At 35.2% G+C, this 15,555-nt stretch overlaps 1 protein-coding gene across 9 annotated transcripts in view; it reads right to left on the reverse strand.

The window, feature by feature from the left end:
• Positions 1-1,280: 1,280 nt before the first annotated feature.
• DZIP3 (DAZ interacting zinc finger protein 3) overlaps positions 1,281-15,555 on the reverse strand; it is a 108,893-nt gene continuing 94,618 nt past the window's right edge. For 7 of the 9 annotated variants that reach the window (XM_028493641.2, XM_028493667.1, XM_028493649.1 and 4 more), the window contains 8 exons: positions 14,867-14,954; positions 13,408-13,509; positions 10,835-10,960; positions 8,647-8,786; positions 5,351-5,471; positions 4,705-4,851; positions 4,519-4,620; positions 1,281-2,984 (listed from right to left, as the gene is read on the reverse strand). In XM_028493641.2, the coding sequence (XP_028349442.1) occupies positions 2,874-2,984; positions 4,519-4,620; positions 4,705-4,851; positions 5,351-5,471; positions 8,647-8,786; positions 10,835-10,960; positions 13,408-13,509; positions 14,867-14,954 (937 nt within the window). In that variant the 3' untranslated portion in view covers positions 1,281-2,873. Of the gene's footprint in view, positions 2,985-4,518; positions 4,621-4,704; positions 4,852-5,350; positions 5,472-8,646; positions 8,787-9,765; positions 9,941-10,834; positions 10,961-13,407; positions 13,510-14,866; positions 14,955-15,555 lie in introns of those variants that run through there. The other 2 variants (XR_003681147.2, XM_055085716.1) reach the window with 2 other exon arrangements.

A 15,555-nucleotide genomic window follows, 5' to 3' on the forward strand; every position in this document is an offset into this window, starting at 1 on the left:
AGTAAAAGGGAGCACTATTAATAATATAATATGTCACGACAATGGGCATTAACTGGAACCATCCCAAGCAAACCAAGACATCTGAGGGAAAAGTCAAACTTTTCTTACCATGTTGTATCATTATTATATATTTTATTATATACTCAATACCATGTTCGTAGTCCAAAACAATCAGTAGGTTTACCATTCATTTCATTTTCTTATATTGAAGAATATTATTTAAAATAATATTTGTGTGTACATTCAATCTGAAATTGGGATGTAGCAATAGAGTACTGAAAGAGAAAACCAGCTAAGGCACAGAATATCTGCATTCAAATCCCAGAATGCCACTTCATAGCTATGACCTCAGACAAATTATTTCCCTCTTATTTGAGCCTCAGTTTCATCATCTGTAAAATAAAAAGGAGAGTATCTACATTAAAGTTATTAGTGGATCAAATAAAGTAACATTTGATCAAGGAAAGTGTCCCATAAAAGCTGGAAAATATTATTATACACATGGACAATAAATATGAAGGAAAACATTACAAGACATATTATCTGATGGCAGCTGCAGTGATACTACAGGATGCTTAAAGATTGTTTTTGACGTAAATATTGCTACTTCCCTCACTGAATTTCTGTGCAGTACGGTGTTCTGGATCCTTCAGCAGCCACAGGCATGACAGTGACCACTGTTTATAGAAGAATGGCCACTACAGTTGTCTTTATTGTTAAATTATACTTCAAAAAGAAAAAAAAAAATCCCATTACCTTCAGCATCTGCAGAATTGGGTATGACTTTCAAGAGCATGGTCCTACTGTACTCTCACTGTATATCAATCAGCTATCCTGTTAAGTCTTCTGGCCCCCTCCTTGGAGCCAAGAACAGCAGTTCAGCACCAATACAGCCTAGCAGCCTGAATTTGTGGAGGAAGCAGGTGACTTACTGAGTATCAGGACTCTCAAGTATTAGGACTGGCTCAGCCACTAATTAGCCACATGACCTAGGGCAAGATGTTCCTGTAAAATGAGGGACTAGATCAGAGGATCATTAAGGACCCTATAAGCTCTGACATTCTATGATTCTAAGGCATACTTTGTATTTTACAAGTCTAGATGACTGCCTTCCTTTTGGATATTTTCCCATCCTTTCTCACAACAGAAGAAAAAGTTTAAGCACAATGAAACAGAAATAGATGTTTGAAATAGAGATTTCAAGTAGCTTTAGGACACAGTTAAAGTAATATACACAGATAAAACAGTTATTCAATTAAGAAACATTTATTCTTTCCCACATGAAAGTGAAATTACAGTTGTAAACATACACTAAAAATTTGTTTTACAAGGTAATTTGCTGTATGACCATGACCTTGAGATGTTAGACAAGATAATTATTAAAGGCCCTTTAAGTTCTGAATTGTACAATTCTGACATTCTTGGCACTTTACATAGTCTAGATGACTGCCTTCATTTGGGGTATTTTCCTCCAGTTTCCAGTCTATTCTCATTAGAGAAGAAAACATTTAGCATACAATTATAGAAATAATAATTTTAAATAGAGATTTAAAGTAAATTCAAGATATAGTTACACTGAAATATACAGGTAAAATAGTTGCTGAGTCAGGAAACACTTATTCACTGTATGAATTTCATTAATTATTTATTGAAAATAATATGAACTGAGTAACATTTTTCTTACAAGGTCACTGAATTCTTTTAATTTTGTAGCTAGAGACATGTACAACACTTATAGAATTTACACAGTACTAATTTCAAAATAGGTTTTCGACCTCTAAGAATGAAAGTTCTCAGTGACAAGCTTTAGATGTGCAGCTTTACCTCAGTGGGTGTCAATTCTGTCATAAGAAGCAACTATACACAAACAGTAACCCCCCCAGCATGAGAAAGTGAAATAAACTTTTAAGGCAGAAAAAAAATCTCTCCAAAGTAAAGTATAAATGATTAGGGTCCAAAGAGCATGTTTACAAATGACCAAAGTTATTCAACTGAGCAAATGACTTAATTTGCACAGTAACTTTTCTTACTGCTTCCTGAGTTCTAATTCTGGGGACTATTTATGCTGCACCTACTGTGCAAGACATTGAGAACAGTAAGACTCATCAGACATGGTCCCAGAGGTATACTGGTAAATGTTTAATAACCAGCTCTTGAGGGGAAAATAAGCCCTTACTTACAGCATTTACCAATTTCTATTGTGTAAAATACTCCCACTATGGCAGATTTCAAGCTATCAACAATTTGAATAACTGGCTCACAAAATTCCTGAAACTAACAGTTGTCTCTCATAAACCAGTATAAGCCAGCTCGAAACCACCACTGTTTGTTTGGACCCCACCCTCAAGTAGCTCATAATCTATTCATAGGTATGTATTTTAGAGAACAGAAAAGAATAGGGAAGATAGAGAAAAAATGTAAATAAATAATATATATTTTTATAATCAATTTTAAAAGTTAAAAGGAACACTAAAATCTGTGGAATTTTCCTACTCTTGTTTACATTTATTTCAGGAAATTAAAGTATAGTATATTTGAGAGAAGGTAGAATAAGGACAAAAAAAGACATCCTAGTATACATGCTAACAGTAATCATCTTTATGTTGGAAGAAAATACCTGCTAAGGTAAGGGCAAATATAATGTGACTTTTAAAATTCTATCTTCTTTAAACCTGTTCAATTCAGTTCACAGTCCTGAAGATTTGTCCTCTCCTCTTTGGCTGCAGATTTGATGAGTTTAGCTAGCTTATTTTGCATAATACTGAAGAGCGTACTGCTTCATATCACTCACACTATCATCAGCCCAAATAAAAGGCAAAACTAAATGCTGCAGTCTGAAAATTGAACTTCCCTAGCATAGTCACCCCGTTGTATCAGATCTTGGGCAAGCGCCGGCTGGGGTGATCAGGAAATTCTTCTGGTAGCAAAACGTGGAGTCTGCAGGTTGGGCATGTCCCTTGTTGCATCAACCAAGGTCTAATGCACTAAGGAGCAAAAAGATTCATGTCAGTTTCTCAGATTTAGCCTAGCAGAGGCAGCTGTTACTCCATACATCAGTGTTGCCAACCAACATATCTTCCAGTGGCTCTCAGAGCCTTATTTGGTGGATTGCCATGAAAACTGCTGCAATCATGGAACTTTGTGGTTTGCTGAGCAATATAGTTGGTAACAGGAGAACACCTTTCAGTTAGTTTATTCTATTAAGATCCTTCCCCCCAACCCCAATCTTCAGGAAGACTAGTTCTTCCTAATAAGGCGGTTGAGGAAACCTATTATATTTTTTCTCTAGTTTATTATATATTATTCTAATTTATAATCTAGAAAGAGTCATACCTAAACATACAAATGTCACAAATACCTTGTATCAAGTGCTTATGGTGTTTTGAAGTTAAAATCCCTAGATAATGGATATACTTTTCAGATTGCTCTTTTTTTGGTCATAATGATAGTACTCTTTGGCTATGAACTATTAAGTTATTTGCTTGAATACTGACTCTCCAAAAACAAATCATTTTTACATGAATGAATAATGGAGACCCAAGTCAGATGAAAGAGGATTAAGACTAGGCAATAGATACGAGGCCCATTAACTCTAGAGAGTAACCTGAATGAATTACCTGCTTTCTATTCAATGAGCAATGGCAAAGAATAAAATAAGTTTTGTGAAACATTTATTTTCTAAATGGATCTTTAGGACTTTTAAAACTTCAAATGGGAAAACCAGATGGCTAAGTATCTATCCTGGAGGTCTTTTGGGATTATCCATTCTGTGTATATCTCTTCTTATCAGAGCAGATACAAAACATAATTCTGTACCAGGTATCACATGTCTTTGAAATGATGTTTTACAGATACGGCTTGAATGAGCTGGCTATTGTTCACTTCCCTGAGAAGCCTTTCTTGTGTAAGATTATCTTTTCCTGTGTCAGATTACACCTCTGCATCAGAAGACTTGGATCATAAATTGTATATCAATAGCACTTGCACAGCAACAACACCAGAAGTTAATCTATATAAATGCCAAGAATTAACAAAAGATATGCCAGCCTCACATTTTTATAACATCAAAACTCAGGCCTCAGCATCTTCAAAAGCAAATACAGGAGCCTGGACAGACTGTTAAGTCTTATGCCTTATAACATCAGTTGGCTATCATTAGGTGTGGACAAAGGACACCATTTATAACAAGGTGAAGTGGCACTGTTGCTAAACTGCCAACTGCCACGTCAATCAACATTCCTTCCAGTTCTGTTCAAAGGAACTGCCACTCTGTCCCATTAAGTCTCATCATTGCCCCCTTCTCCTGCTAGGTGTATCGAGATCTGAGAAAACACAATGCAATCCATGGCTAGGTATGGGAAAATATATAAATGCTTCTGTGCGGTACCCAAAAGCCCAGAGTTATATCCAGTGAAATCCATGACACAGCAGTGGATGATACATGTATACAATTTCAAGGAATGCAGTATGAATTTCACTTAATTGATTAATGGCAAAATATGAAAAAGATAAGTTCACCTGAGAGTGGAATTTGTGTGCACAGGGCAAAACTGAGAGGTTTTCTGGAGAGAGATTCTCATGACAGATCACACAAGGTTCCTCTTCCTCTTCCTCATCATCCTAGGGAGAATACACATAAGGTTAAATTCAGCTCATTTCTCTCCTCTAACTTTAAATGTATTCAGAATCAAGTCTCAGTCTCACCAAATTATTGGCTCCTTCCCATGTGGCAGGACCTTGTGAACTGAGGGGCCTCCGGGCTGGTTTTGAGGGCTGGGCAGCATTAGCCTGAGGTGGAGGAGTATGGCTGGGTGAAGCACTATTACCATTTGGCACTGATTTTCCTTGACTCTGAAAATTAGAATATTATACTTATTATTTTTTTTAGAATTGAACTAGAACAGGAAGAACTGATAAATACCATAGAATAGGCCGTGAGAATTAGCAAAAGGGTAAAGGTTAATCAGGTTCATGAGAAATCTTGAAATAAATGCTGGCAATATTACTTATATACTAAGAACCAGGTAAAACCAAAAATAACTCTAGGTGCTCTTTCAATTAAAACAAGTCTTTGCAGAAAATTAGAAAAAATGTCTCCTTTTAGAGCCATTCAAAATAACCTAGAGTAAATTTCAAGAGGGTCAGTTTTATTCTAGAATGATCAGGTGGTGTTTCCCATGCCATTTGTCAAGCTGAATTGTTTGTTGTTAATAGATGATTTAATATGATTATAGACTGATTTCCTGATCATGTAATGGAGATAATTAATATGGCTAACTACTAAAGATAAGGGCCAGGAGATAAAGTTGTCTTTTCTTTTTTTCTTTTTTCTTTTTTTTTTTTTTTTTACCTGAGATCTCTTGGGGTCAATAAATTGGGAAATCTTGTGAACAATTTCATCAAATGTCAGTCTAGATAAGGACTTCCCATGAGTATCCTTCAATTTCCGTAAGAAATCTGTAAGCTCCTTTCTGGAAGAGATCAAGGAAAGAGCACTGGTGATTTTCCTACTGCCTTGAGGATGTGCCCTCCAAAGGAGATATGAAATCCTATCATAGGATTGATATGTAGCATACAGATGTGACCCTTTAGATTTCTGATCTAAAAAAGTGATCACAGGTCCATCTGCATTTATTTTAAACCAAAATGAAAACTCCTAATGTATTGATTAATGATACTTAATGTGTTTGTGAGTGATAAAGTTTAGTATTTATTTTCTTTCCAAAAAGAGATTTTAACTGTTTTTAAAAGCTCACTGTGTGAAAATTAAGTTTGTTATCTACTTATTTATGTACTGAGCTCATTATATCATATCTCTTAATGCTCTCTTACTCAAGACTAAAATATTCTCTATGACATAAATCACAGCAAGATCCTTCTTGACCCATCTTCTAGAATAATGGAAATAAAACCAAAAATAAACAAATGGGACCTAATGAAACTTAAAAGCTTTTACACAGCAAAGGAAACCATAAACAAGATGAAAAGACAACCCTCAGAATGGGAGAAAATATTTGCAAATGAAGCAACTGACAAAGGATTAATCTCCAAAATATACAAGCAGCTCACGCAGCTCAATATCAAAAAAACAAACAACCCAATCCAAAAATGAGTGGAAGACCTAAATGGGCATTTCTCCAAAGAAGACATACAGATTGCCAACAAACACATGAAAAGATGCTCAACATCACTAATCATTAGAGAAATGCAAATCAAAACCATAATGAGGGGCTTCCCTGGTGGCGCAGTGGTTAAGAATCCGCCTGCCAATGCAGGGGACACAAGTTCGAGCCCTGTGGGAAGGATCCCACATGCCACAGAGCAACTAAGCCCATGCACCACAACTACTGAACCTGTGCTCTAGAGCCCACGAGCCACAACTACTGAGCCTGCGTGCCACAACTACTGAAGCCCATGCTTCAGTAGCCTACTGAAGCCTACTGAAGCCTAGAGCCCATGCTCCGCAATAAGAAAAGTCACTGCAACGAGAAGCCCATGCACTGCAATGAAGAGTAGACCCTGCTCACCACAACTAGAGAAAGCCCACGCACAGCAACGAAGACCCAATGCAGCCCAAAATAAATACATTAAAAAAAAAACAAAAACCACAATGAGGTATCACCTCACTCCAGTCAGAATGGCCATCATCAAAAAATCTAGAAACAACAAATGCTGGAGAGGGTGTGGAGAAAAAGGAACCCTCCTGCACTGCTGGTGGAAATGTAAATTGATATAGCCACTATGGAGAACAGCATGGAGGTTCCTTAAAAAACTAAAAATAGAACTACCATATGACCCAGCAACCCCACTACTGGGTATATACCTGAGAAAACCATAATTCAAAAAGATACATGTAGCACAATGTTCACTGCAGCACTATCTACAATAGCCAAGACATGGAAGTAACCTAAATGTCCATTGACAGATGAATGGATAAAGAAGATGTAACTAGAGAAAGCCCACGCACAGCAACGAAGACCCAATGCAGCCCAAAATAAATACATTAAAAAAAAAACAGATGAATGGATAAAGAAGATGTGGCACATATATACAATGGAATATTACTCAGTCATAAAAAGGAACAAAATTGAGTTATTTGTAACGAGGTGGATGGACCTGGAGTTGTCATACAGGGTGAAGTAAGTTAGAAAGAGAAAAACAAATACCGGATGCTAATGCATCTATATGGAATTTAAAAAAGCGGTACTGATGAACCTAGTGGCAGGGCAGGAACAAAGACACAGATGTAGAGAACAGACTTGAGGACACAGCGGGGGAAGGGGAAGCTGGAATGTAGTGAGAGAGTGGCATTAACATATACACACTACCAAATGTAAAATAGATAGTGGGAAGCAGCTGCATAGCACAGGGAGATCAGCTCAATGCTCTGTGATGACCTAGAGGGGTGGGATAGGGAGGGTGGGAGGGAGGCTCAAGAGGGAGGGGATATGGAGATATGTGTGTATCTATCTATCTATCTATCTATCTATCTATCTATATATCTGATTCACTTTGTTGTACAGCAGCAACTAACACAACATTGTAAAGCAATTATACTCTAATAAAGATGTAAAAAAAGACTAAAATATTCCTTTTTAACTATGTTACTATCAGTCTCTTTCTATCATTGTTAATAGTTCTACTTTTGTAAAATTCAGAAACAGAAAACAAAGATTTAACAGAAAATGAAAGCAAAGACTGAAAGACACATTAATTATGTCATAAAGAAACCTAGGAATATTTTAACTGATATGTTCTTTTTCCATTCCCATAGCCATTGACCCAAAGCCTGCATATACATTTTTGGTAGGATAGGGTAGGATGATAAAAGTATTTTTCTTTCTCAAATGAACTGTCATGTCATCAGCCTTATAAAACTACCTTTGATTTACTATTTATTTTCTATATATATTTATAACAACTATATTACAGTTCTATTTTCATTTTCTATTCACTATTATATTTATAAAACCATAATCTAATCCTGAAACATAACGGTACATATGTTAAATAAAAGCATTGGTCTTCAAATGAAAATGCTGGTGAAAACTGGACTTATTTCATTTGATACAAGATTAAAGATAAAAGACACTTCATTTCTGGAGGGGTAGAATTAAATAGCTTTCTGCTGAAGTCAGAACTGTGAAAAGCACACTAAAATAATGATTTCTTGCATTTAACTATGTCCCCTTTCTCTGTCCCCTAACAAAGAAAGTACAAGAACCCTCAATAAAATTAAGGAAACAGGAAAGTAAAACCTGATTATGTTTGGGCTTATATGGCGTACAATTAACTTAAAATTCACTTTGGAAATAGGTTATTAAGATAATTATTGCAGCTAGTGGCATAAAATTGGGTAGGTTTACAACTGGTTGTACTTTCAGTAAATGAGCAAACCTAAATTTAAAAGTTTACTCTCTCATGACTTTAAACTAATAATTTTAGTGAAGGGGTTTAGCATTTATACTGAAAACTGTCCCTTCTTAATAAATTTCATTTTCCCTATCAAGGCGATGGTTAGGAAATACCTGTACTTTGTGTGTGTGGGGGGGTGTTATATTTCTCTGAAATGTTTCATTGGCATAATTATGGCTGTGGAAACTGTAGAGTATGATCTGTACTCAACACTAAAAGAGACTAAGGTACCTGGTCTGTTGTGGAAAGGCAGTTTTCAGCCTGTCTGTAATCTTCTCCCAGTTCATCATGGGGGGATCACTTCCCAGACCTGCACTGGGAGGCACAGCTTCTCCCACAGGTGCTGGCACCGTCCAGGCTATGCTAGTCATCTGTAAGGAGCACAGAGTTACAACCCATCAGCTTCAATTATTAGGAAGCAAAGTTCCATGCCAACATTACATTTCCATACCTCAGAAAATGGGCAGAATGAAGAGGAATACTGACATACATGTTCCCTTTTTAGAATTTTTTTTCCTTACAGCACCATATTTCTGTTTGTATATGTTCACCTTTATTTTAAAAATGGCACATGCTAGTCTCAGTAATTGCAAACATATACAGAAATACATACAGAGTGTGCATTTCTGAAAGCAACCTAAAGTTTGTTAATAGGGGAATAAGTCAATAAATTGTAGCATATCTAATCAAGTCCTTAAAAACAGATTCGTATGTCTGAGCATGCGAGATGTCCACAATATATGTCTCATTTTTTTAAAAAAGTCTACAGCACAGCATTTATGGTAGAACTCATTTAATATTAAAACATTTTTTAAATGTGTATGCACAGAAAAAGGTCTGTAAGATACAGAATAATCTGTAAACAGTGATTATTTTCTAGGATTCAACAGCAGGGTAATTTTGCTTTCTACTTTATATAATTATTATATACTTTGTATATGCTTTATGTTTTTCTATATTATTTGCTTTTTTATAATTAACATATACTACTTTTATAATTAGAAAAATAATGAAGTTTAATTTTCAAACAACTAAATAAACATGAGAATACTACTAGAATATCTGCCCAGTGTCATGAATGTTACAAAGGTGGTATGGAAGTAGTAGCGACAACTTTGAGCCATGAAACCATCAAACAAAGTTTTCCTCATATTTTATGATGGTTCCTTCTTAGAACCATCAAGTTTCTAATTAATTAATATCAGTAAGTGAATATTTTTGAAGTGCTTATCTGATTACTAGGATAATTATAAACATGCATCCTTTACCTAAGACTACAGATTATTTTCAAATATAAGGTTATTACTTATGAAAAATTACTAACAGCCACTGAAATTACTCACACAAAGCCTAGTAAGTCAGAGAAAAAGCAGAATATCACCAGAAATCTGGGTTTGCCTCAGTGTCAAGTTTTTTCAGAGGAATCAGGAAGTAATCTTATTAGAAGGTTGAGGTACTTTAATGTTTTCAATAAAATTTTATAGTTCCTTATAGAATGGTGCAGGAGCAAACCACATGAGCAACACTGTAATATCATGGTGATAAAAAAGATGTGGTACTTAGTAAACATGTTAAGGCCTAGATACATATTTATTCATAGAGAGGCAGCCTCTACACAAATGAGTAAGTCCATCTGACTATATGTTTCAAAGGGAGGTTGTCAGAAATACATAGGTACAAAATAAACCCCAACTGACTAGAAGGTAGTTATGGGAAAGTCAAGATTAGAGAAATTTTTCATTAATTATATTAAACATCAATCATCTGGGAGAAGATTTTTCTTGTAATAAAAGTTTACCTTGACCAAGATTACAACTAATAATCCTAATCATTTTAAATTTCTCTGTTGCTTCTTCAGGTTTGGATAAAGCTTATATGGCTCTTTGTAGCTAGAAAGATTTATAACTTTATAGTATAATACATTGCAAGGTGATATTTATATTACCTGTTTATAAACAATGTCCTACTATACACACATATATGTGTGTGTATATAAAATTTTTCTTTAGCTTTGTGGTATAATGTTGTGACTTCGGTAGGTTGAAAAGCAAAGATGCCAACAATCATGCTAAATATAAATTATCTGTTAAAAATATCAATCTACCCTGCATTAGTGCCTGTTATAGAAGCAAAACTATAAGAATTCTCTACTATAATATTATATTTATCTTTGTATCTAAAAACTAAGTTATAATCACTTAATGAAATAGTTAAATAATATATATAATGCATTTAACACAGTGCCACACATGGAACTATTCATTCAATCATCATCATGATCATCATGATCATCACTACCACCATCACCTTCATCATTATTTATCAAGTATATGAACAAAGAGAAGACATTCATTCTGGAAGTCCACTGTAAGTGACAACAAGCTAGTTAATGTATATTCTACCAAGAAGGGATCTGTACCAGTGGAGGTCTAGGTTGACCAGTTGCAGAGATGACTCCAGAACAAACGGCAGGCATTTGAGGAACAGTGAGTACAGGTCTAAAGAAAGATTCTTTCACAATGGGTCTTCCCAAGAACTGCTGTATCTAAGATAGAAAAGATAGAAAATAAAAACAAAACCCCCACGTATTTATATATTTATATAGTCAATAATCTAAACTCATAGAGCAATGTTTTTTTGGGGGGGGAAATTGATTTGAAATCTAGATACAAAGCATATTAGAAACAATGTTGTCATAACATTAGTTAAATATATGAATATTTGAAAAAGCAAAGGGCAGTAAAATATACTAAAGAGCACGGAGACAGAAGAGAACTGGGTTCTAGTCCTACTTTCTCTCCACCTAGCTGGGTAATCTTGGATACCAAGTTATTAATCTATAAAGTAAGAGGGTTGGGTTAGGTGATCTTTAAAGTTCTCTGACAAATGGAATAATATAGGACTATGGAAAGGAGCTACTCAATGAGTACTGTCCATGCTGATAAACAGTACTGACACTCAGAAATTCTGCTAAAGAACCAAAGTTGTCTATAGAAAATATTACTTTTGCTATTATGTATTGAAGGGACCTTGTACCACCTGGTGGAGTTCTGACCTTATGTTTAGTTCCAAGGACAGTGGAAAACTGAAGTGAGGTGGGCCAGGGGAATAAATCCTCCTACAGTGACTTGTAGACATGCCTGTGAATGTTACTGAACTTCCCAGGGGGTTGTAGAAAGCTAGCCCTTCTTAGCATCTACCAATGGGATGGATACCTTATTGGCTGAACCACAAAAGAGGACAGGTTTATGGAGCATCTACTATGTGCCAGGTCTAGCACTGGCATAAAGCAGAAATTCACCTATTTGTTGAATTTAAAAAATGAGCATCAAGATAGCTCTTAAGTAACGATACTGAAACCAGCAGGGTGAAAGTTAATGGGGAACTTTATAATGGAGAGAGAAGGATGACGTGATTCTTAACATCACTAAATGAGAGACACTGTGTGTCTTCTAATGTGTGTATACATCATCACCTATAAAGTACTCTTGCCAAAAATACTGAACCTGATTCTAACTAACCCTCTAGATCTAATGATCAGGTTATAGGAAATAGAAGAATATGTATAATGACATCACAAGGATGTAATCAGTTACATCAATAATGTAAGGAAGTTAGTTTTTTAACAGATAAATGATATGAATAAAAGGGAGGGAGTTAGGTAGCTGTTATATTTTAAAGAAAAATAATCAGCCAAATGAAAAGTATAAACCTTGTTTGGATTGTTTTTTAAAAAATTAGGGTTTTTAAAGTAATGGTAATTATAACCACATTGGAAGTACTGTCAATCTAGTTAAGAAAAAGACATTTCTGAGACAATTGGGGAAATATAAATTTCAATATTAGACATTAAAAATTATAATTTTCTTAGGTACAAAATGGTGATGTTATTATAGCCAATAAGAGTAAGAGTCATTTTCAAGTTCTACTATAAGCAGAAATGCTAATGTCAAAAGTGATCTACCCCTAAATATATCACACCTTTCTTCTTTTCTTACCCTCAGATCTGTTATCATAATAAAGGTTATTATCTAGTGGTTCTGTTCTTAAAGGTCTTTTGGAAAGCTGTATGAGTTTATTGGGTTAAGGTGCTATGTTTCCAAGAAGGCTAACGTAGATAGTATAGCATAGAGATTAGTTTGTCTGATGAAGACCCATTTATCCCTTACAGATAAAGCAGGGAAGGGTCATAAATGAAAGCTGTCCTTACTGTTAAAGGTAGAACAGAAGATAAAAGTTAAGGAAAACAGTTTAAAGTGGAAGTGGGGGGGTGAAGCATGCTAGGGTATTATGCTGAGATGTTTAGTCATCTAGCAGTAACTTGAGGGCATTGGGAATTCTAGGCATTCATCAGTTTTCTCTCATAATGTAAGTGTGATCGACAGGATGAATGAGCATATATTACCTCTTTAGGTATCAAACGCATTACTAAAATCCAGTGATACAACCTACCTCTTGCCTCAGCTGAGTCAGCCAACTAGTCATATCATCTATAGATGATACAGCAGGAATGGACATAATTACAAATAATACACACTACATGTACCCTTTCCACTTTGAACACACAAACATAATGCATATTCAGTGTTTTAAAGCTGTTACCATTTTATCAAGATGAAGATGGTGATTTTTCAAAATGTTATACAGTTGACCCTTAAACAACACAGGTCTGAATTGTGTGGGTCCATTTGTACACCAATTTTTTTCAATAAATACAATCCCTGTATTTTCATTTTACAGATCTTTAAATTAACTAAATGTGGAGAAAGTTTGCATTTGATTAGAAATCACAATATGTGGAATCAAAAAACTAGGGTTTGAGTCCTGATTCTATCCAAACTGTTTCAGCTTCCTGCTCTTGGGTAGTCATTTATCAATTCCATTGTTTGTGAGGCAGAGAGAGCAGTACCCAGATTTCTGACTGCATGGGGTGGGAGTGGGGGTTGGCACTCCCAACCCCTGCATTGTTCAAGAGTCAACTGTATTTCTTACCAGTATCTCAGGACTGGGTGGTGGTGGAGGAAGCTGGATTGGAGGCAAGGTACTCAAGGCAAACCCTTGCTTCACCTTGTTAATTTGTTCATTGTACTGTGTCTAGTAGGAGAAACAATATTTTACAGCAAAATCAACTGCAAAGAAATAGCATATGGAAGTACTTGATGTAGTTTTGAATAGTACAACATAGATGAGTGATTTCCAATTTATTATGCCAGAAATAATATAAAAATAATTTTTGACATAAAAACAACTCTATATACCACTATCCATAAATGTAAATAGCTGTATTTTTAGAAGTATCTATTGATTGACAAGATACAGACACACATAATTCACAGATCTCTGTGATAACTAACTCCTCAGTGTTTCCATAATTTTTAGCCCCCAAATGGGAACGACTGATATAAAGTAAACAGAGTCTAAAGATGAAGAAGATGTAAATAATCTACTTGCTGATAAATATAGGGAAAAAAGTATTTGTAACAAAGAGTTGAACTACTTGCAAATGTTCATTTTAAAAACTGGAGGGGAAGTTTTAGGGAAAACTTTTGAATGTCCACATTTTTTTTAATCTTAAAAGTTATACCTGTAGCTGTCTCCAGTTCCACATATACCTTTGTTTTTTCTTCTTAGATTTTGCCAAAGGTAAGACTCCTATCCTTGAAGCTTAAAAACATACTTTCAACATTTTTGGCATTGTCCCCATTTTGCTTTATATGTTATTTTGTAAACAAACCACAAGAGCTGGAAGAGAAAGTCTTCAAACATTTAGAAACTTCCATATATAGGACACATTCTTAGAAGAAAACAATGATAGAGAACAAGGGGCATCTCTTTTGAGGCCAGAACTTTGAATAAATCCAAGAAATATGCTAAGCATCACTAAACACTGAGTATGAACGAGTCTGGGAAAGAAACAGGGAAGACCACCAGGAACAAAGCTAGACAAATATCCAGTGGGTCACCTCTTTAGATTACTGTTAGCACAGTCCTAATTCTATTACATGAATAATTAAGAACTTATTATTTTGCATTAGGGAGTAATTACATAAAAAGTTAAGATTGAAAACTAATACAGATCTGCTTCATCTTCCTTTTAATTCTGTAAACACATAATTACCCAGATCAAGTTAAGACATTTATTTCTGACTGGAGCAGAGTTAGCTTTGGAATTCTAGGAAAATTAAGTGTGAGGCACAATTTTTGAGTTTACTATTTACTAGACTAAGGACCTAGAAGACCATATGTAAGAGCCTAGGATGTTATCTACAACCAACTACAATGGAAGTAATCAGTCTCAAACCTCAAAAAGGCATAAATTTTAATAACTGCAATGAAAAAACATGTTCTTCCTTAAATTTCTCTAGTAATTGTTTTTAATGTTAGATGTTTTCTTTAAGTATATACCACCTACACCATTTAGTCAATTTACTCTAAATACTTCATGACTTACCCTGAGGAATGCAATCTTGTTTCTAACATCTGTCACAATGGCATTCCAACTGTCTACTGCAGCCTTTAATTGAAGTGATTTTAGGTTGCTGGTATAGAAATGGAGACAAAAGAGAAAGTTCTTTCTTTTTATATGCCACTTAGATTTCCAAAAATTTCTATTATGTTCTCTAGCATGTATACAGATAAAGTAAAACAACAACAAAATTACCTCTATCACCAATTACCTCAAAGGGGCAGAAAGTTGTATGGAAGGGCTTGTTATCAAAAATTTTTTAAAAGCCTAGTAAACAAAGACATTCCTTTGTATAGGAATCCTCCATTGAAGAAGGGAGGAAAAGGAGGCCACACAGGGAAACTGCCCTAGCCATCCAATGCAGGAGCATTCTCAAAGATGTTGACATCCTGAAAGCAGGTTTTGGACTATCTTCACATTAACCCTGACATCACAGGGCCACGGTTGGCCTATCAGGCTCTTTTGCAAATTAGAAAAAGATATTCCCTATAGAAAGAAAAGTTAGAAAGAAATACCTCTTCTGTGAGGATGAATTAGATTGTTGTCTCTATGATATGCTAAATTGCACAAACACAGCAGCTCTGCCCACCATGCCCATCAAAGGACTTAAGTAAAACAGCTTTGAGGTGTTTAGGGTCTGGCATCTCAAGAAGAGAGATTTCACGTGGCCTTTC

The sequence above is a fragment of the Physeter macrocephalus genome, chromosome 1, assembly GCF_002837175.3.
Source record: "Physeter macrocephalus isolate SW-GA chromosome 1, ASM283717v5, whole genome shotgun sequence".
Lineage (NCBI taxonomy): Eukaryota > Metazoa > Chordata > Mammalia > Artiodactyla > Physeteridae > Physeter > Physeter macrocephalus.